The sequence below is a fragment of the Equus przewalskii genome, unplaced genomic scaffold (genome assembly GCF_037783145.1).
Source record: "Equus przewalskii isolate Varuska unplaced genomic scaffold, EquPr2 ChrUn-13, whole genome shotgun sequence".
In the NCBI taxonomy this organism is placed as follows: Eukaryota; Metazoa; Chordata; class Mammalia; order Perissodactyla; family Equidae; genus Equus; species Equus przewalskii.
Window position 1 is genome coordinate 3,077,076 of NW_027228750.1, and position 23,642 is coordinate 3,100,717.

Genomic DNA, 23,642 nt, shown 5'->3' on the forward strand with positions numbered 1-23,642 from the left:
GAGCCCTTGCTCTTCTTCAGAATTTAGGAGAAAAGGATGGGTAAAAATATAGAAAAGTTTTGAAGCAAAAAGCTTGAGGAACCTTTGGTTGGTCTCCATTGTCTCAATAAAGTAGCAGAGAGGGGTTTAGGTCCTGGAGATTGTGGAAAAGTTCAGAACAAGCATTACAAGCAATATAATAGAAAACCATCACAAGATGATCACAAGGGAGGGCTGAGGTGCAGTAAAGACACCCTGACTTTGTGGGAACTCAGGTAGACAGGTTCTGAGATTTTCCCCAGCAAGATAGTCATAAAGCTCAGGCTCAGGGACTATGGCTGGTGAGGATTACTCAACTACAATATGAAGACTGGCAAAGAAATATGGCAGAGGGCCCTAGGTGTTAACAAGCTCACTGATGAATGCTGACCACCGTGATCAGAGCCCAGGAAAGTGAGAGTGGCCTGGTGGACCAGGAAAAAAGAACCTCCAAGATCAGGGGGATCACAGCGGGGATGAAGAGAAGGTTCAACAGACCTGAGGGAATTTGAAGGGAGTAAAGGGAAGAGGTTGTGGTCCCAGAGGGAAATAGGAGAGTTGACAATCAAAATCGTAAAAGAATTCTGAGTGATGACAAGGTTGAGGTGTGGCCATTAAATCGCACAAAGTGTGTTATCTTCCCAAGGGCTAATATTACCATAAAAGGCACTCTCTGAGTTCTTGGTGGCCCAGACTGGCTGCAGAAACACAAGGAAGGGGCAGCGTGACTAAGACCACGGAGATGAAGGAGGCCGGTCCAGAGATCTAAACCTTGTTCTCACTTAACATTTACATGACAGTTTCTGGCTCTAGTCTGTAGTCATTCATATCTGGAAATCTTCTTTTAGCCTTCATACAGGGCAAGGAGGAGGAGTAAGCATCTATACTCCCCAGGTCAAACAAGAACTCAGTGACAGAAAGGAGACTTGACACTCCACCGGAATAGACAGGCTCTTTGGGGTCAATCCAACTTTACTTAGCTCTTGGTGCTGAGATAACTATCATCTCCAGCACTAAATATAAGAAAGGCAAGGAAGACAGAAGAGATGCAGGGCCACCAGCATCTGAGGAACACAGAGGAAGACTGGCCCTGAGCTAACATTTGTTGCCAACCTAACTCTTCTTACTTGAGGAAGATTGTTGCTGAGCTAACATCTGTACCAACCGTCCTCTATCTTATGTGGGACGCTGCCACAGTGTGGCTTGATGAGCAGTGCTAGTTCCATACCTGGGATCTGAACCTGCGAACCCCAGGCCATCAAAGCAGGGCATGTGAACTTAACTACGCCACCAGGCCAGCCCACAGGTCTTCTTAAAGACTGAATCATTACCTAACTGCACTTCTTACCAGTGACGCTCACTAGAACCTATAAGCATGGCACTGCATCCAGTTCTGTGGCCTTTGAGAGATCCTGGGAAACCAGAACCATGCCAAGTCTTTAATTCCACATTATGAAATTGTGGGGTTTTATACTGTGTCGACTTGGCTAAGTTGGAACTACATTTTCCGGAATCCTCTTCTCTGTGCAGTTCCAGGGTAGAGCTGGACAAAATAGAAGTGCATGTGAGATTTGAGAGGTGGAACGGAAGCAGCCGCCATTATGCTCTGGTCGTCGCCATGGTTAAAGGCGGCAAGAGACGGAAGGCACAGATGCTAGTGGGCACCAGTTTGTCCTCGCTCTTCTTTCTGCTCCCAGTTTCTTCCCAATTGCTAACCCTACAGACCAACGTGACCCCAAGACCACCAGATGCTTAGTTGCAAACTCAGAGGTGGTAGCTATGAAGAGGCAATTACCTTTCCAAGACTCCTACACTAGCCCCCTTCCCAGTCTCACTGTGCCTGCTCCCAGAGTCCTCTGCCAGCTCCCACCTGTACACCCACCAGGGCTTCAAGTGGGCTCACTAGTGGCTGTCTCCTGCGCCTCCAACTCCCCTTTCCAGGCCTTCACTTCCCCAGCTCCTCCCCTAACTGTGTAAAGTCTAATTCCTCTAATAAATGCCTTATTCCATAATATTTATAGTGGCTCTGCTTCCCCGATGGAACCGTAACTGATACCGTAAGCCAAGTATTGAACAGATAGCTTTGGCCTCAAGAACTCAGCAAATGACAAAAACCACCTTACATTTATAGCATGGCTTTACAGTCTGCAAATCCTTTTCACATGATTTAATACTCAACCTTGAGAGGATTAAATAAGGAAACTGAGGTTCCGAGAAGTTAGGTGACCAAACAACAATGAAAAGATGCAAAAACCACTTTGAGGCAATCAGTACTGATGAGTAACCAAAATAACCCAATAAACATGAAATGATTTAAACAGTCCTCTGTCCAAAGACCAGAGACAAAAAAAGCTGAGGCAAGATCTATCCACGAGGATTATTTTAGAGCATTCTATAAAATTAACAGCTGCTAGATGTCCAAGCACTGCCCAGCATCCCTCACTACTCAGCCATTTTCGATTCTCCCCATGTTCGAACTGGCCAACATAGTCTGCCAAGTTCTGTGTGAACACCTGGTCCTCCTTTTCGTCTCTAGTTTAAAGAGATGGGGGATTCATATTGGGTTTAAACTTCCATCTGGGCAATGAAAGGGACTTGAGATAATTGTTGGTGAAATTCTCCCCCGCTCCTTACCTTGGGCAGCTCTGTCCTCTCTCCCGCTATTTTACTGTTTCCTATATCCATTTTCTGCTCCTCCTTTCCCTTGTCCATCTCTCCTCGCCAACAAGGCCTTAAGCCTATCCTTGACATTTATAGATACATTGCCAGATGTCTTGGGTAGTGTGGAGGTCTACGCCCAGCGTCCCCATGAGGTCCAGTAAGGAGTACAGTATGTTAGTTTGGCCTGAGTAGAAAAAGACTCTGAGTTCACATGCCCTTTAAGGAAAAGATTTTAGCTCCATCAATCTGATATTTTATTCTTTCTTTCAGCAGTTCTTTACTGCACACCTACTGTGTGCAGAACCACATTCTCAGGTAAGTTGATGAGCCAAAACCTAGCCAAGCGTCAGAGTCGAGGAGGATGGAACAATGTGGCAGCTTCGTAGAAAAGCCTGGAGGAGATGAGTCCCCCAACAATGAGAATCTCTTAAAATATCAAGTAAATAAAGCACACAAGGAACTTAGAGCACTCTAGAGAAGGCAGAACCAGAAAAAAATACTGACACATTCACCTACAACACCAGGCTTAAACTCCTTCAGGTGACATTCACGCTCTTCACAATCTTATGACTTTCTCTCCAGTCTCAACCCTCGCCCTCTGAAGATGCTCCAAATTAACCCTCCACTCCAGCCATTAAAAAAAAAAAGCTTTCTTCATGCAAGACCAGCACGCTCTTATAAATAGGTGCATTTCTTTACCCAAGCTCTTCTCTCTGCCTGAAACAAATAACTCACCCCCTCTCTGCTAGACAAAAACCTACCGATGGTTAAGATCTAATGAGGGGCCGCCCCATGGCTGAGTGGTTAAGTTCGTGCGCTCCACTTCCATGGCCCAGGGTTTCGCCAGTTTTGATCCTGGGCGCAGACATGGCACCGCTCATCAGGTCATGCTGAGCCGGCGTCCCACATAGCACAACCAGAAGGATCTACAACTACAATATACAACTATGTACTGGGGCGCTTTGGGGAGAAGAAGAAAAAAAAAAGATTGGCAACAGCTGTTAGCTCAGGTACCAATCTCCAAAAAAAAAAAGATCAAATGAGCTCACATGAGTCCACCTTGCGGAAGCCTTTCCTGATCCTCGCCAGCCCCAGCCCCCAGTCCCCAGCCCCAGGCAGAGTGGATCCACATGGCCATCATCATCACCCCGAGCTAATCTGCTTGTCTGCCTCCCTCGCTGGACTGTGGGCCCCTCAAGGGGGCAGATGGCTCCCTGCTCAGCACCCCATTCCTAGCCCAGCAACACATCTGGTGATGCAATTACTATGATCACTCCTATCTCAATTTGAGCTTCTCAGTTTGAGCTTCTAAGAACTGGAATTTTAGAGCCAGAATTGACCTTTGGATCATCATCTAGGTGGGTTAACAGGAGTTACTGAATCTCATTTATATCAGAAACGGCCCCTCATCAATGAATTTTCAAAAAAGCTCTTCGCTAAGCTCATGGTCTGAGCAACCACAACACACAGCAACAATCAAGAAACCGGTTCTTGGAGCCCCGGGAAGTGACACAATCTCAACATTCCAAACCCTAAATTTCACCACATCAGTTTTGTCATCACTCTTCTTTGGGGCTAGAGAAACAAGTTCCTGGATGCTTTGGATCCTTACAAAAGGTTCCCAATCCAGGCATGGCCCTAAAGCCTAAAAAATGCATATACAGGTAGAGAGGAGACACAGGTAGTGATACAAAAGGGTAGGGAGGATTATGTCCATTGTCTTACTTTTCTGCCAGAGCACCTCTCTCTACGCCCAGAATGCTCTCCCTTTTCTCTAAACTTTCAGCATTTTTTTCTAACAATCCTTGGACACTTCTTCAGTGCCACCCCTCTTCCTCTGTATATGTCACGCCCACGTCTACACTGGCAGCTACAGGAGTCGAAAAGCCATGTCTACGTCCTTATGTGCCCAGAGCTCTAGAAGAAAGCCTGGCCCAGGGCGGATAATAAATACTAGTTATGAACTAGGCAGACAGTGAGACGAGGCACATGCTGCAGGCAGCAGAACCACCGCCCCGTCCCTCAGACGTGGCCAGAGTGGCTGCTTGCTGGAACAGCGATGACAAGCAACGGTCTGTGGTTTCAGCTAACCCAGCCACAAGGCGCTTGAAGCACGCACTGGAACTGGAGAAGTCTGCTTCTCCATACCATGAACAACCGAGATGAAGCCCAGGAAGGGAGCAGATGCCAGTTTGGGATGGGAGAGGTTGTGTCAACCCCACAAAGGGAGGAAGGGGTGGAGGGAGTAGAGAGACAATAATGAGAACCCATGAGTCGTTTGTCTTCCACACAAGCTGCCAAGGAAAAAAACTGAGAAAATCGCACAAGAACAAAGGGAGGCTTTCTCAGCCCTTTTCGGTCATGTGTAGACTCCATTTTCTCCTACCCTACCCCACAAATCTGTCTTAGAAATGAAGGCACAAGTGATTCTTTCAGAAATACTATGGAAGTCACAAAAAAAGACAGTAAGCACACATACAAAAGATAGTAAGGACACATGGATAACCTCTGCCCATTTATGACTTAGGGTCCAAAATACAGATTTTATATATGTATTTCACATATGTGTTGCATATGTCATAAGTTGTATATATTATATATGTATACGGATCTATGAGATATATACAGGTGTTTTCTAAACACATAAGTTAATTTAAACATTCAAAGACCCAAATTCCTAGACACTGGGATTAAAAAAAACAGGCGTGGTCCTGCTTTCATGGTGCTTACAGTCTAGGGTGAGACAAACACTCATCCTAATAAACAGATCATCATAAATTGATGGGTGCGCTCGGAAGGAACGTGGCTCAATGAGAATCCACGACAAAGGAGCTGATGCAGGCCGGCCCAGGCTGCAGGCAGCATTGCCACGCCCCACCCCCCCACCCCTTCAGAACGTGTCCTCATCCCTCTGGAGAAGTGGGGCTTGAAGTGAGATCCAAAGAATCAAACAATGGAAATAATACTTAAACCAAAGAGGGACAATGTGTACATAGATTATATAGTCGCATCTAAAGGCATGGAGTAAGGAACACTTGGGAAAACTTCAAGAGGAGTCATCAAACTTGACGATGTGCTCAGTTTTCACCCTTCTTTGTCTGAGGCCAAAACGCCCTCAGTGAACACCCTGGACAGAACACAGAGCTTGCCTTATTGTCGTTTTCTTAGGACCAAACTCACATCCTGCTGCATGCTAACTCCTGTTAGTCCTGTGGCTCCTGAGGGTACCATTGGGCAACATATTCCATCTTGCTACCTCGGTGACATTCCAGAGATGCATAAGAAAAGGACCTTCCCCAGCTACTTACAAGCCAGCTATGCTTTCTGGGACTCATATTGATGTTCAGATAAAACTTGTTTGTGGGATAAACTGTTATTAAAGTGGGACTCTGATGAATAGACCACAGGATTGCATAAACCTTGTTTCCATAGAAAACCATCTAAAATTCCCCATCCCTCCTCTAAAACTTATCTGTGTCTCTTATCAAGTGATAGTCCTTTGAAGAAATGCTCTGATAAACCACCTAAGGGGAACATCCGTAATTGTTTTGTGAGCCATTTTCCTCCTAAGAAACAACCAAAAATAGGATTATGGCCTGACTTCTCACCTTAATTTAGCAGGCTAGCGTCCTGGAAGCCCCAGCAGACCTCACCAGCCTCCTGCATGTGGGCTCTTAGCTGCTCTGTGGGCGCTGACGATGCTGCCAACACCTTTCAGGGTGACTTTGCTCACATTCTTCCTCTCCGCCAGCCTCCCCTCTTCAGAGTTCCCTGAGGTCTCTCTCACTGCTCCAGCTTAAGTCAGCTAATCCCCGAATGGGACACCAGTCCACACACACTGATTTACGCCTACCTCTGAGAAACCGCGCTGGTCATTTTCATACCTGAAATGCTTTTTTTCCTGCTCCTGGCTCAAACTGTTTTCCAGTCCCACCTGCTCCATGGAGCCTTTCCATAATAATAGCTCCTGGCGTCAGTTTCAGCCCTATAATTCTGACAGCCCCATATGCACAGCTATCTAATAAGTCATCCACTCGGATGTTTAAACAGCACCAATGATCCATTCTGCTGTTCAGCTAGAACTGGGTCAGTTTCCATTTTGGACTCCATTTCCTAATTCCCTTGTAACCTCCCACAGTGTCCGAAACATGGTGAATATTCCCTAAATGCTGATGAAGTACTAAAAAATAAGACCTCAAGGAAAAGCAGAATGTCTTGTATTGCAGCATAAGGTAATAATCGGGCACAAATTATTTATTCATAACTGTGTCCCCTTCGACCAACATGACTAAGCACCCACCATGAGCCAGTTTCTGGGCTAGGTACTACACTCTTAATTTGGAACTTACTGTATGGATTTCTCAATCAAACATGATCGACTGCAATGCCTTCTAATAAATAAGAAAACATTTGGAGGTGCCAGTCTTCAGAAAATGGAAAAATGAATAGCTGTGCCAAACGTGGTTTGGTTTTGCTTTTTAACTCCTCGCTGCAGCATAAGCAAAGCAGCACACACTGGACAGACACCAAATCAGCTAATATTCTGTGCTCAGGACATCCTAGGGAGCAGTGCATTTACAAAGCGCTCTCCACCCTTGACCTCCAGAACAGCAAAAGACAGCAAGCCACCTCAAACACAGTCGAGAATTCACTCCCAGACAGCTCTTGATAAGTCTCAAAAATATCCACATCCCCGATGAGTGAGAGAACAGCACTGGGTCAGCAGCAGCATCAGTAGCTGCACTCACAGTAGCCAGCGGGGCTGAGCAGCAGCCAGCATGCAGAGAGGACTGACGTCATAAACACAGGTTCTCACTAACAGTATGGAGGTTTTCAGAATGTATCCTTTTAGTGGCTATTGGAATGAGGTATCCAAGCTCATTTTGAACCTCCCCTCTCAGCCTAGGAGAATGAAAATGAAGAAGGTACTCAAACACTAGGAACAGAATTCTTAGCCAATTAAGGCTACTGATTGGAGATGTCTGAATTTCAGCTCTCCTACTCTTTAGGAAGTGGAAAATCCAAAGTAGTGTAAACATTTGGACACATCTAAAGATGTCTGTGTCTCTTCTCACTATGGCCAGGGTGGCGGGGGGGGGGGTATCAGGAAAAGGAAAGCCTGGACAGCATAACTGTCTCCCAGGCTCTTCCCCAGGCTTGAGGGCTAAATGGAGAAGAAAACACAAGTCACACCTCTCAGGGCTGAGACTCGATTACTCCACCCCAACTTACTCATGGCTGATATCCTCAACAAAACCTGCAAAAAAAAATCAGTAATAAAAAATAGTCTGTCATCTAGAAATGCCTATTGGTTTTACTGTTTCTCTAACTTTTCCCAGAAGTCTGTCTGAAAGCACAGTTAGCCTGGTGGTAGGGACATCTCAGTGACCTAGAGAACCATGAAGATGCCCGTTTCACAGCACAGGAAATGGGCTAGAAGGAGGAAGTAGTTAGTTGCTGATACGATGACAGAACAAGGACTCCCAGAGCCCTGTGAAGCACCAACCGCCTGTCATGGAGAGGTGCCAGGCAGGTGAGGGATAAGAGGCACAGACGGGAGGAGTACTGGGGAAGACCAGCCAGGAGCCAGGGCTGGACCAGGCGGCCCATATGGCCAACAGCAGGGGTCAGCGTGGACTCAAAGAATTAAGGAGATGGAAGGGGGCCTTCAGGATCAGCTAGCCCAGCGCCTTACTTTATAGAGGCTAAGAGCCATTGAGCAACTTGTCCAAGGTCACAGAACTAGGGAATGGAAGATCAAGGACCAGAACCCAAGCCTCTTGTTTTAAAAGTCAAGGAAACAAATGTTATCACATTTTGGCTAACTGTATCGATTCCTTTCTATGGTTCCAAACATATGTTTGACTCTCAATATCTGGACTAACACAGAGAAGCAGAACAGTGTACTGTGGTTATAAGCCAAGACTCTGGAGCTAAGCCATCTGAGTTTGAACCCCAGCAGCTCTGCTACTTACTATGTGACCTTGAACAGGTTACTTTACCTCTCTGACTCGATTCCCTGATCTCTCAAATGGAAGCAATAATAGTACCTACCTCACAGGGTTATGAAGCATATAAAATGAGTTAATATATGGAAAGTGCAGTGCCTGGTGCAAAATAAATGCTATATAAAAGGTAGGAAGGAATTTCTCAGGGAGAAAAGAATCCTCAAATTGGTTCCTCCCCAGCCCAACTGCTCCCCAACCCCCAATTCATCTTAGTCACAGGTTACTACATTTTCCCTACAACACCTGGAACTAATGCTTCTAAAAAGTCACACCTCTGTCTCCTAATCCATTCAGGCCCCTGCAGTCAGACAGTAGAGGAAGACTGGCCAAAATGACGTGAGAGGCAAAAACTCTGGGTAAGGGTTTACTTTGGCCACTGCCAGCCTGGCCTGCTACTCCTCAGACTGCCACGTGCAAGACCCTGGACTCACAAGTTACCTCTTTTGATCCTCCCCTCCTACCTTCCTGGCCCACCCACTCCCCTGTGCCTCTGAATTGGCTTTTTCAGCCTTATCATGACCTCTAGACCCTCAAACCCTCTGCGATAAATCAGGCCTTCCGGCCCCACTCACCTGCCCGTCCCACCTGGACTCCTAGGCCGTCTCTGTGATGCTGTCGCAGCCGCTTACAGATTCCTGCATCCCTCATCCTTCCACTCTCATTTCATGCAGGGATCACACTATGTTCCTCCCTTGCTCCCAGGCTGCCAAACATGGTGGGATATAGTCACAAAACCAGGCCAACTGCCACCAGCACAGACCTAAGCTGACCCTATCCTTCATGGCTAACCGAAGGCCCGCCACATCCCCACGGGGCCCATCCCACCCCACTCTCCTCTAGCTCTGACCCTGATCACGGCCTTTGCCTCAGAGTTCACCAAGAAGCCAGGCTACCAAATAACCCGTGTCAAGCACGCTTCCAGACCAGGGCTTCTCAAACTTGATGCGCATTCGAACCCTCTGGGGGGTTGGTTAAAAGGCAGCCTCTGATTCAGAGACTGCACTGGCCTATTTGCGTTTTTCTAGATATATTACCTTTACTCTTCGTGACAAACCTGCAACAGAGGTATCAGTCCCTTCTCACAGATGTGGAAACTGAGGTTCAGAGAGGTTAGGAAACCTGTCCAAGATGCCCCTGGCTGGAGCACAGGATTTAAATGGAGGACTGATTCCGAAGACTGAGCCCTATTTTTTCTCAACCTGAGTGATTTTCAAGAACAGAAATAGTTTAGAAACACACATGAAATGGTTTGATTGTAACACAGACTATTGGAATCTTCCTAGCTGATGAAGATGGGAAAAAGATGGGTTATAAAACCGCCATGAAGCCCCTGAGCTGTGGCTTCCAGTGAAAAGCTGAAGACCTGAAAGCAGCATCAGAAAGTAGGTTAATTCCATAATAAAGGCCATATATGACAAACCCATAGCCAACATCATACTCAATGGGCAAAAACTGAACGCCATCCCCCTGAAAACAGGAACGAGACAAGGATGCCCTCTATCACCACTCTTATTTAACATAGTACTGGAGGTCCTGGCCAGAGCAATCAGGCAAGAAAAAGGAAACCAAATAGGGAGGGAAGAAGTGAAACTCTAGCTGTTTGCAGACGACATGATCTTATACATAGAAAACCCCAAAGAATCTATTGGAAAACTGTTAGAAGTAATCAACCACTACAGCAAAGTTGTAGGGTATAAAATCAATTTGCATAAATCAGTAGCATTTCTATACTCCAGTAATGAACTAACAGAAAAAGATCTCAAGAACACAATACCATTCACAATCGCAACAAAAAGAATAAAATACCTTGGGGTAAATTTAACTAAGGAAGGGAAGGACCTATATAATGAAAATTACAAGGCCTTTCTGAGAGAAGTGGATGACGACATAAGGAGATGGAAAGACATTCCTTGTACATGAATTGGAAGAATAAACATAGTTAAAATGTCCGTTCTACCTAAAGCAATCTACAGATTCAACGCCATCCCAATCAGAATCCCAATGACATTCTTTACAGAATTAGAACAAAGAATCCTAAAATTCATATGGGGCAACAAAAGACCCCGAATTTCTAAAGCAATCCTGAGAAAAAAGAACAAAACGGGAGGCATCACAATCCCTGACTTCAAAACATACTACAAAGCTACAGTAATCAAAACAGCATGGTACTGGTACAAAAACAGGTGCACAGATCAATGGAACAGAATTGAAAGCCCAGAAATAAAACCACACATCTATGGACAGCTTATCTTTGACAAAGGAGCTGAGGGCATACAATGGAGAAAAGAAAGTCTTTTCAACAAATGGTGCTGGGAAAACTGGAAAGCCACATGTAAAAGAATGAAAATTGACCATTCTTTTTCACCATTCACCAAAATAAACTCAAAATGGATTAAAGACCTAAAGGTGAGACCTGAAACCATAAGGCTTCTGGAGGAAAACGTAGGCAGTACACTCTTTGACATCAATATTAAAAGGATCTTTCCGGACACCATGCCTTCTCAGAGAAGGGAAACAATAGAAAGAATAAACAAATGGGACTTCATCAGATTAAAGAGCTTCTTCAAGGCAAATGAAAACAGGATTGAAACAAAAAAACAACCCACTAACTGGGAAAAAATATTTGCAAGTCATATATCTGACAAAGGCTTAATATCCAGAATATATAAAGAACTCTCGCAACTCAACCACAAAACATCAAACAACCCAATCAAAAAATGGGCTGGAGACATGAACAGACATTTCTCCAAAGAAGATATACTGATGGCCAAGAGGCACATGAAAAGATGCTCATCATCGCTGATCATCAGGGAAATGCAAATCAAAACTACACTAAGATATCACCTTACACCCGTTACAATGACAAAAATATCTAAAACTAATAGCAACAAATGTTGGAGAGGTTGCGGAGAAAAAGGAACCCTCATAAACTGCTGGTGGGAATGCAAACTGGTGCAGCCACGATGGAAAACAGTATGGAGATTCCTCAAAAAACTAAAAATAGAACTACCATACGATCCAGCCATCCCACTACTGGGTATTTATCCAAAGAGCTTGAAGTCAGCAATCCCAAAAGTCCTGTGCACCCCAATGTTTATTGCAGCACTGTTTACAATAGCCAAGACGTGGAAGCAACCTAAGTGCCCAGCAACAGACGAATGGATAGAGAAGATGTGGTACATATATACAATGGAATACTACTCAGCTGTAAAACAGAACAAAATCATTCCATTTGCAATAACATGGATGGACCTTGAGGGAATTATGTTAAGTGAAATAAGCCAGCGAGAGAAGGATAATCTGTGTATGACTCCACTCATATGAGGAATTTAAAATTATGGACTAAGAACAGTTCAGTGGAGACCAGGGGAAAGGTGGGGTGGGGGGTGGGCACAAAGGGTGAAGTGGTGCACCTACAACACGACCGACAAACATTAATGTACAACTGAAATTTCACAAGATTGTAACCTATCATTAACTCAATAAAATTAAAAAAAATAATAATAATAAAATTTTTTTAAAAAAAGAAAGTAGGTTAATTCCACCAAGCAGCACGGAGAAGACATCCAGAGGAACATGGGCAACTTTCAATGTGCGCAGAGAACAAAAGGGAGCATCCACATGTGACTGGCGGGCCTGGGACTCGGTGGCCACTGTCAGGGCTGAGAAGGCTGATGGCTCCCCACACTCCTGCCCCCTGCACGTCCCCTCCACTTCTCCCTTCCCTCCTCCTCACCATCTCCAAATCCAAGGCTTCTTGTCATCTTTATCCTTCTGGTTTTGACCAATCCCTCTTTAACAAGTCTACTCACACCCATCTCTGCTTGGCAGTGATCTCCTAGTTCTTCTGCCATCCAACTACTCTTTCTAGAACCCCCCGCCCCCATTTCCTGTCCCCTAATGTAGGCATTCCCAAGACCTTGCCCTAGACCCTTGCCTCAATCGTCTGGGTGGTGCTGCACTTTCTGGCAACACCACCAACCACATGTCTCGTGCATCCTATCCCACCCTTGGAGGGCAGGCTCAAGTCAGCTCTGTTCATTGCAGAATCTCTGGCACTCAGAACAATGCCTGGCATGGAGAAGAAGGCACTCTCAATATTCGCTGAATGAAAAAATGAGCCACATGCCATGTCACCAAGCTTATCCACTTCCACTTTCAAACCACTCATCCCAAGGCCAAGCTGGGGCTAAAGGGCTGTGATTCGCAAGGTAAAAGACAACTGTCAACCACCGTCAAATCACAGCACACGCAGACACTGAAACTATCTGTATGGCTCTCGGGGAAAACAGCACTTCTGGTTTAGAGGCGGCTCTGACCTGTGAGGTCCAGGGCCTGAGGGCACCGGTATCATGACACACCTACAACACACCTGAAACCCATGCGGGCTCCTTACAACAAGCTGGTAAGTTCTGGCCCAGTCCAGCTCTAAACAAGACCAAGTAAGAGCCATCATCAGGATGTTCTCGGCTTGGTGTCACTGTTAAGGTCTGAGAAGTAACCCATCTGTCTGCACACTGCCTCTATTTCATTAGGATTCAAAAGTAGCACCCTCATTCCGAAATGTGCCCTGAACCCTTAAGCACAATTCTATTCTTCACAGTTCTAAGCCAAATTCATCCTAGAAAGAGCCACAGCGGCCAAACAGTGTTTCTCCATTCCCCCAAAATACTCTGAGTGATGTAAATGCTTTCACTTTCCAGCTGCTTATAAAGGTGCGAAGCAGGATCCAATTAAGGTCCCAGAACATCATACTTAAACTTGAATCATGCTGCTCAGCGACCCCACAATCTCGCACAAACACTCAGGGAGTACTGTGGAGAAATCAGCATTCGAAGAACACACACGTGTACACAGTGCCATTATCTCTAGTCCACTGGAAATCGCATTGCTGGGACGCGACAGTGTTAACTGCTGGGTCTCAGTCTGTTGTTTCGCAAAGACTGCAGTTGGTGTGGGGAAAAATACTCCAAGATCTGAAAAACCACTCACTGTGCCAACTGCAGCACTTCGCCTTTTCCAGAAGATAAATTATGAAGAATTTTTGCCAGTTCAAGTTATTTTCCCAAAGCAGAGAGTCAAATGGCAGGCTACCCTGCCTTTAAGAAACCGACGCGATTAAACTGAATAGCTGTGAACTGCCCTGACAGCTTCCCCCAACTTCATTTGATAAAGCGAGATGCGGACACACACTGACAGACAAGCACACACCTTATTCAACTGCCAGACACAAAGCCAATGTGAAAATGTACCTTCAGTCTATGGGGTAAAACTCAGCTCGGCGACTCGTCACTGAAACAAAATAGCCAGATAAACACCGACCAGCCTGATTGCCTTGTAAGGAAGGACCACTGACAACTCGAGTTCTTATTCAGCAGGCTAATAAGAATAATTACAGCCAAGGCAGGCATTAATCAGCTTGGCAGATACAGGAATTCTGTTAACAAGGCTAAAATGAGTGCCAAGGAATCTCTGAAGGCCACAGCACTTCAAAGACCGCTAAGCTGGGTGGATTCGCTGGCGCTCCTCCTGCCAGCCTTCCTTTCTTCCCTCAGCTTCTGGAGGAAGCTGCATGTCGGTGCCTTTCCTCAGAGCAGGCGTGGTGACCTGCTGGGAGTGCAGAGTTGTCTCCTCTGTGAGGTGCGTCCTGGCACCGCCTCTCCCTTATGAATTGTCTGGACTGCACTAAGCCGAGACTCTCCTATTTTTAACCACACTTTCGCTTTCAAACCACTATCATCCTTATTTTGCCTAAACGACTCTCAAGCAAGGAACAGCACAAGTTTACGATGAACATCAGTCAACTTTTCCTTAGTAGAGGCAGAATGGAGCCCTGGGGTCAATCCTGGCTCTGCCACATAATAGCTGTATGACCCTGGACAAGAGACAACTTCTCTGGGCATCAGTTTCCTCATCTGTAATATGGAGAAAATAACAGTATCTTCCTCAAAGTGCTGCTGTGAGGATGAAATATGAGAATGTACATAGAGCCTGACACTTAATATGCACTCTATAAACAGAGCTATTATTACTCAGTGCCTGGCAGGTGCAGAGCCCTGTATGGAAGCTATAACAAAAAACAAAATATTTAGTATACAGACACGTGTACATTATACATGAGTGGCTGTGCCCGGACAGTGGGAAGGTGGGCACACTTTTCTATTTACCTTACACCCTTTATAACTGACACAGAGGCTGCTAGCTGTCCCCTCACATCTGTTCTTCTCTTCTTCCACAGCAGCTGGCACACGGCTGCCAGGCCACTTCGCATTTCCCAGCTTCCCTTGCAGCTAGTGTGGCATGAGACGAAAGTCTCTCAAATGGAATGTGTGCAGAAATGATGTGTGCCCCTTCCGAGCCTGGCCCAGGAAGGCTCCATATGTTCTCCTCCATGCTCTTCCCCTCTTTTATGGGGCTGGAAGGTCAATGATGACAATCAAAGTGATCTAGAAACCAGGGTGGAAGACAGCAGAACTGCCAGCAGCCTGGGAGCCAGAATGACTGCATGGAGCAGGGATCCCACCCAACCCTTCATCTGAAACATCCCCTGAGGAATGTTATGAAAGACACTTCTATTGTTCGAACCACTCCGTGCTGAGTCTATTTGTCAGAGCAGTGTAGCTTACCCAACTAACACAATACCCTTCCATATTATTTGAATTTTAAAATACAGATGCAATGCTTTTCATTTAAAATCCATTTCAACAGATTTGCAAACTTTTTCAAAAAGACACAAATTAAGAGAATATCTTAATCCCTCTCCACAGTCTTCATACCTTCCACTCCCTAATTCATGCTGCACACCGGAGACCACTGACCTTCCTCAACACAGCACCATGTTGTATTCCTCTCACCCTGTGAATTTCCAATGGCTACCTGTTACCCACAGATAGAGATACACGCATGTATTCACTCAGTCAGTCAATATTTATCAAACATCTACTTTGTGCCAGCTACCCTATCAGTACCAGGGATACTATAGCTAACAAGTGCGACATGATCCCTGCCCCTGGGGAATAAACAAGGTGGGGATTTAGACCAGGAACAGATAATTACCTACCGTGAGATAAATGAGTGCTATGATGGGAGAAGCACAGGCTGCCTGGCAGCCCCCACAAGGCCAACAAACCCACCCCTAATAGTCCAGACTTCTCAGCACAGCACAAACAGCCCTCCGAATCCATCCCAAACCCACTGTTCCTGATTGCTCCCCCATTATATCCTCCTCCTCCCACCTCCAGTTACATGGAACTTACATGTCATTTCTGAATGACCCAAGTACTTTCACTCATCCACACTTACTGCTTTTCCCCAGAGCCTGGAATGCTCTTCTATCCTTTCTCTCAAAATTCTAATTATCCTCAAGGCTCAGCTCAAATGTCACCTCTTCAGCCAAATCAACGCCAATCTCAAGTCAAAATTAATCATCCTCTTCCTTGCTTCCTACCAGCTCCTGGTTTCTATGTCAGGCATTTCATTTTGTCCTGTGGCTAGCTGTTTTACTATCTGTCCACCCACTCCCACGGACCACACAGTGAGCCACTGTGTCTTGGTAATTTGTCTGGGACACTTTTACGGACAGAGTGGGTGTTTCCGAAATGCTGTATGGAATGGATGGACAAGACAGGTCAGACATAGGTAACAGAAGTGGAAATCTGCTCTATGAAGCTGAGTGGGTTCTGATGGGATGGACAGGTAGACTCAGTTAGGAAAGCTCTAAGGAGGGAGCGGGTTTTAGAGGAAAAAGGAAATAACACAGGCAAGACGAGAAGCAGGAGGGGCATTTCCAGGCCATGGGAAATGGAAAAGCCAGAGGTTCACATAGACCCTATGTAAAGGAAAGTAAGGAGGTTACTTGGAATGAAGTGTCTGAATCAGAGAAAAGACTAGAGGGAAGAGAACACAGGGTCAGCATATCCTTGACAAAAATCCCAGAGAACGAATGAGCAAAGGCGGGACACCCAAAAATGATCCTTTAGGAAAATGATGAACTTAGACGGGAGGTTGGAGGAGAAAGTCAACCAGGAAGATGTGAGAAGTTATCTATATGGGGAACTATCAGAAGCTGGGCTAGGATAGTAGCTTTAGACACAGGAAAGACAGGAGATGCTCAAGTCTGCACTCTGGGAAAAGCCACAGGATTGAGCGACAGTGTGAATGTAGAGGTCAAAGAGAGTGACAGTAAGATTATGCCCAGGTTGCAATACAAGAGGAAAGATGATCCTGCATAGCAACATAGTACGTTTCAGGAATCAGTACAGTGCTAGAGTGGCTTCCCAGAGGTCAAATTGAAGCCACACGGAGTGAGATTCTGGGGGGCAGAGGGACCAGGTGGAACATCAAGTTCAGGGAACTGACAGGAGAAAAGTCATTGGCTGGTGACACCACAGGCTTTCCCTATGTGTAGAACATGAGATGTCCAGCCAGGACAGGATACACTCATATACATCCAAGACTTCCCCAAGCTTGGCCTTCCCCTCTTCTATTTTGTTTTCCCCAGTCTCTGTTTGTCCACTCTCCCCTTTTCCCCCTTATCATAGTTTCTCAAGGGACTTCTACCTGACTCCATCCTCTTAACTGGTACACAGGTTATGAACTGCACAACTCTAGGGGGAGTCATTCACACAGACTACCAAGTGAATAGCAGCTCCCAGAGTTTGTGCAGTGCACAGTCTGTGCAACCATTGGCCATGGCCCCGCTTGACTCAGACACATTAGCCAATTAATGGGTGTGGATTATCCCTAGCAGTGTGTAATGAACGGAGAACTTACAAGGGTCCCTGAGTGAGAGAGAATAAAAGCACTAGGATCCGAGACCCCAGAAGAGATGGTACAAAATTAAGTGAGAGATCTGGAAGCTTATTGTACATGATTGCAGCTAAATCAATGTGGCTGGATGAGCTCTCTTAGGGACTGAGTTCCAGAAGACCCCTCAGAAGGAAGGAAGGAAATCCAGTGGCAGCTAGAACGGCTTGCCCACTGGCAGCAAGAATCATGGGGGTTGGGACAGTGTGGGTCCTGGAGCCAGCAGGGCAGGAGTGGCTGTGGAAGGCCTCCACTGGGACCCTCTGACCATAAGTGCAGAGTGGTCATTTACCCTATGTGCAGCTGGGGCCTGGTTGGGACTGACACCACACACCATGCGCTTCCTAAAAGATTCAGATGTGCCTTCTCTAGAAGGGCGGGAGAGAATGCCTGGTCAGATGGCAGAATTCATTCTGTTCTGGTTGACAATGACCAAAGGCATCCAAGCATATCAGAGCATTTACAAGTCAGCCCTCAGGTGTACCACGGTGGGCACTTAATAAGCAGATGTATTTCTGTGGCTGATAATCACATGATTATGTTAATATACCATATTACACCGCATGAAGATGGTGTCTGTATGTATGGGTGAATCGAAAATGGAGAGGAAAAAAAAACCCACCAAAGATTCCTTGGGTTGGTGGAGGGCGCTGGGCCAAATAATCAAGAGGTTTAGGTTTAGGGAGGGTGGAAGAGAGGGGACAGTAAAGGAGGAAAAGTAACAGGTCGGAAAAGTTGGAGAGGCCAAGGCTCCCAGGTCTTTGTGTGTAAGTATGCAGCCAGGCAGCTTCAAGAAGAGCTCAAGGAAAAGACTGAGGCAGAAGATGCGGCCACAACTAACAGGACGTTGGGACTCGCACACCGATTTCTATTGTAGCGCTCTGGGCCATCTGTGACCTTCGCAGAAGGAAGTTGGTGGATTCCCTCGCTTCCCTGGAAAGGCACCTCGGTGTGGGTTTGTGTGTGTGCAAAGCGATCCCGCCGGTCTGGGCTATGGCGGGGCATATCCAAGGGGCATATTTCCGCTCCCAAGCCGGGGACTCGGGCCGGGGACCGCAGCACCTTCCAGCCCGGGAGTTCAAGGTGAGCCGGGCTCGCGGGCGCCAACAGGTAGGGAGGGCTGGGGGAAGCCGGCCCCGGGCCACTCCCCCCGGCACACGCGGGCGGCGAGGCTCGGCCCGGCGGAGCGGCGACTCGCACCCCGCGCGGCCGGGCCGGGTTCGCACTCGGCTCCCCGCGGCACCGCGGCCGTTCCCCGCCACCCGCCTACCCCGGCCGGTCTCCCGGGAGCGGCCCCGGCCCCCTCGCCGCCCCAGGCCGCACGCCGCAGCCGCGCCCCGCCGAGCCTCCAGGGGCCCGCCGGTCCCCTCGCGCCCCGCCGGGCCCCGCGCGCACTCACCCAGCGACAGGAGAGCCAGCAGCAGCGGCCTCGGCGCCAGGCGCCCCATGCTCGCCGGGCGGGAGCGACTGTCCCCTGCCTCCTCCTTCCCCGCCGCCTCTCCTCCTCCTCCTCCTCCAGCTCCGGCTGCTCCAGAGTCGGCGCTCCTCCGCCTGGGCCGCGCGCCTGCTCCGCTCTCCTCGCGAGCCGAGAAATCCCAGCGCTGGGGCGGACGTGCGCCCCTGCCCCGCGCCCGCCGCCACCTCCCGCCTCCAGCCGGCCGGGCACCACGAGCCGGGCGCCGGAGCCGCCCGCCAAGCCGAGTGTGCAGCCCCGACCGCTTCCCGAAAGCAAAAGGGAAGAACCGCAGCGCCCGCCCGCCCGCGCCTCCCATCCGGCGCTTTGCCAGCAACAAACACAAACTTTCCCAAGCCCCTCCCCGCTCCAGGTAACGGAGGAGGCGCCGGGCCACCCGCTTAAAGGGGAGGAGGCGGCGGAGCCCACCCAGCTCTCCCCTCGGGGCCCCCACCCCACCACTAACTTTCCTCCGACCTTTAAAAGTTGGCCTTGGAAAGACTCGTCTGGAAATCCCATCGCTTTAGCTCCGTTCCGGGACAGCCCGCATTCCACCACTCTGGAGTCACCCACGCGTGTCTGCTGTTCCCTCGGCTAACTCCCGGCGCGTTCACCCACCCCTTCCTAGCCGAGCACCCCACCGACCAGCCTCTGGGCCCTTCCTAAAAATGATTCAGATAGGATTGAAAGAGATGAAAGGATTTCAAAGGCCGTGGATTCCGACCTCTCCATGGTCCAATGGCCTAAGTGTTTAGGTGACTCGCCCAAGGACTCACAGCCGGGTGGCAAGACCAGAACCCAGCTCTCGCACCCTCTGCTCGCTGCTCCTGGGTGAGGGTCCTCGCCTTCCCTCCCCCGCCTCCTTCCCTCTCCAGGGCGCCTATGGCACTGATTAGAACACTTCCCACAATAGCCCCATGGAAAAAAAAAAAAAAAGTGTATTAATAGCTACAGTACTTTATGTGGAATGTACTCTTAAAGCTTTATATTCATTGCTTTAAGTGGACACAACTGGTTGCCAATAAAGACTCTTTTTTTCCCCACAATAAGGTTTTGTGCTTTTGATTTGAATACAAAAGGCCCAGTATTGGGAAAAAAATTTAGTGTTCATTGTTTAAAGCTTCTCAAGGATGATTCAAACATACAGGAAGCAGGGCTGGTGCCCCTGTCCCCTCAACACCACAGCCTTTCATTAATATATTGGAAACAAATCACAGATGTTAATGGGGAAACTGCCCAAATTGGGGAGGGCACTGCTTTTACCCTGACGCATCCTGATTTCCATTAACAAGAGTTTCTTACTTCCACTAACAAATGTGTGAGCAGCCAGGTATGAACTCTTCTGAAAGAGACTCTTAAAAATTCATTCCTGGGTGTGCAACCATGTGAATGTACTTAATGCCAGTGACCTGTACACTTAAAAATGGTTAAAATGGTAAATTCTATGTCATATATATTTTAACACAATAGGAAATTTTTTTAAAAATTTAGTCTTGCCATCAAGCCTTTCTTCATGCTGTTCATCCAACCTGCAACTCCTTTCTGCTTCCCATTCCAGAGAATCCTCTAGAATTTCCCTGGTAAGTTTTTCAATTGAATTCACTCAACCTGAAGTGCAAGCCTAATGTTAGGCCCTGGGAGATGCTGGAGCTACAGAGGAGAGTAAGACCTGGCCCCTCTGGAAGCTCAGATCTTTCCGTTTCTTAACTACCCACTGCCCTTCATGTCTAGACCACACATTTTGGCACTTGATCACATTCAGTCTAGCACACGCTATGGACTGAATGTTTGTGTCCTGCCTAAATTCACATATTGAAGCCCTAAGCCCCAGTGGAATGTGGAGGTTGGAGCCTTTGGGAGGTAATTAGGTCCTGAGGGTGGAGCCCTCATGAATGAGATTAGTGCCCTTATAAGAAGAGACATGAGCGAGACGGTCTTTCTGCCACGTAAGGATACAGCAAAAAGGCATTTGTCTGCAAACCAGGAAAAAGGTTTCATCAGGAACTGAATCAGTCAACATCTTGGACTTCCCAGCCTCTAGAACTGTGAGAAATAAATGTTTGTAGTTTAAGCCACCCAGTCTAGGGCACTTTGTTATAGCGGCCCGAGCTAAGACAGCACAACGTACATACTGTTCCCATCTCTGTCTCATAATGGAAGGGCCTGGGAAACTGCCACATTCTCGTTTTGTACCTCCCATGTCACTGCAGAGTCGAGGTTTGCTAAAAACTCTGTTGTTAACAAACAAGTGCAAGTCTAGGAGTGTGCGTGGCACATGATAGGTCTTCAATGAATATTTATAGAGTGAATTAATGCCAAGCACTGGGCTAGACCCTGGGAATCCAGAGATGAATCAGTTCCTGCCCTTAAGGTGCTTACAGTCTGTGCCTCAGGACTTAGTAGGTGTGACAGCATGTGCAAGGGGCAGGTGTGACACAGGGAGTGGTCAGTCCTGGAGATGGTTGTCAAGAAAAAGAGGGGAGGAGGCCGGCCCAGTGGCCCAGCGGTTAAGTGTGCACGTTCCACTTCAGCAGCCCCAGGGTCCCCCAGTTCGGATCCTGGGTGTGGGACGCCATGCTGTGGCAGGCGTCCCACATATAAAGCAGAGGAAGAAGGGTATGGATGTTAGCTCAGGGCCAATCTTCCTCAACAAAAAGAGGAAGATTGGCAGCAGATGTTAGCTCAGGGCTAATCTTCCTCAAAAAAAAAAAAAGCTTGGAGGGATGACTGTGAAATGTCTCAAACTATCAATAGGTATTCTGCTGTGAGATGTTGGGATGAGCTTAGAATAACTTTTGTATATTTAATATGGTAGGGATTCTTCTCCTCGCCCTCCCCACCCCAAAGTGTCATTAAATTAATGGTGCATCTTACAGTCAAGGAAATAACAGTGATTAGTAGTTGAAATGGAAAGAATAAATAAGATTGTCCAGGCAGGGCAAGTAGAAGTGTACTGAGGTGGGTAGCCTGTTGGTGGTGGGCAGTCAGCTGTGTCATGGGAGTCAGCCCAATACAGCAGTTTTTGTAGCAGAAAATGAGCATAAATTAATAGCTCCAGACAGTTGGTCATAACCACCACACCCTCTGCGTAGCCCTGACTACCAAAGGATAAAATGTTTCTAACTAAAGAAACATAGCACCTGCAGCAGACCAGCACAATCTGTGAATTCATGACTCTGGAATCTGATGATGCATTTACTATAAAAGGTATTTATTTGCCAGAGTGAGTAACCTTCTATACAGGTAAGGCTTTTGCCCCAGCCAATTGTTCTCAACTTGGTTAGTCTACGGGCTTGCCTGGGGCGGGAAGCCTCACCCTCCAGCATCTCCGATCCACACCCATCCCCAAGGAAGTGAGTCCCGCTAAGGGTTTCCTTGCCAGATTGTAGTGACTCTCAGAGGCTGTGGTCACAACAGCCAGCCATTATTGTCTCTTGATTACACGTGTCTGTCTGCAGACACATTGCCCCTGAAAACCCCATGAGGATCCTCACTCTTCCCACCAAACAGGTTTTCCTGTGGAGATCAGTAAGGTCATGTTATTTTTGAGTTGAGAATGGAAATGCTATAAGGTCCCAAAATGAATTTGTGGATTGTTCTAAGATTCATCCAGACCTGGTATGTTAGCCCTGCCACCTCCACCAGCCCATACACACACACAGTCTCCAGGTGGCCCTCACCCTACTTCAGCCCAGTGGCAGGGGAAAGAGTGTGTTCCATGGCAATATTTCATTCCACTAATCACTTTCGTTAAAATAGTCCTTGTTTTGTTTCCAGGTGTCTAGTTCCCCTATTGAAGTTAAACAGGGGAATGTTAATCAAAAAGAAATTTAAGATTTAATCAGAGAATTAGAGAATGGAATTAAGAGTTAAAGAGGGAGGGGTGGGAGAGGAAGCCTTCATTTCCTGAGGAGTGAGAGTCATTCAATCCTGGTGAGGCCCTGGGGGAAGTTGTGGAATGCCCACTGACAAGCTTCAAAAAATGGTAAGGGGCCTTATCTGTTTGGAAAGGGTTAAGCATGAGCCTGCCAAGGGCTGTGCTCTGTGACCTCCAGCCTAGAAGCCTGAAATGGGAGATAGTGGAGAAAGTGTTCTCAGGTGACTAGAACCACCCCATTCCATTCCACCAGGCCGGAATCATCTCCCAGCATCCACCCTGTAGGGACAATGGGGTGAAAGAGTGTGAGGAGAAAATAAGAAAATAGAACAGGATGAAGCTTTTGCAATAAAAGCTCTCTACAAAAGTGAGGCAGGATTATCATGTTAAGAGTATACATGGCCCTTGGCCTGGAGGAGTTTATAATCTAGTTTAATGTATGGAAAGAAGGGGAGAAGACTGATGCCAGAAGAACAAAGGAAACTGAAAGAGAGGAAAGTAGATAAGAGAGGCAGAAGCCGTGGTGTGTAGCGTTCTGCAAATAAGCTATCATCTGGGCTGAAGATGCCCCAACATTACACGGAGCATACTTGTACTAAAAAAGTATTCCTTGTTTATCTGAAACTCAAATTCAACTGAGCGTCCTGTATTTTTATTTGCTAAATCTTGCCAACGCTCATCCAGAGAGGAGTTACCTTATATGGAAATAGGTTCTTCTGGAAAACTTGGAGAAGACAACAGGGAGCTCTGAGTAGTTATCTTCAGATTATTTTGAAGTTTTGCATTTCAGAGGAGGAACAGACTTGCTTGAGGGGGGTGG

The 23,642-nt window shown here is 47.1% G+C and overlaps 1 protein-coding gene across 1 annotated transcript in view; it reads right to left on the bottom strand.

Moving 5' to 3' along the window:
- Positions 1-19,395, bottom strand: part of PTGFRN (prostaglandin F2 receptor inhibitor) — a 72,670-nt gene extending 53,275 nt beyond the window's left edge. Inside the window, exon 1 of the mRNA XM_070607871.1 lies at positions 18,892-19,395. Coding sequence (XP_070463972.1) covers positions 18,892-19,264 — 373 coding nt within the window. The 5' untranslated portion in view covers positions 19,265-19,395. The remainder of the gene's footprint in view (positions 1-18,891) is intronic.
- Between the last annotated feature and the right edge of the window lie 4,247 nt (positions 19,396-23,642).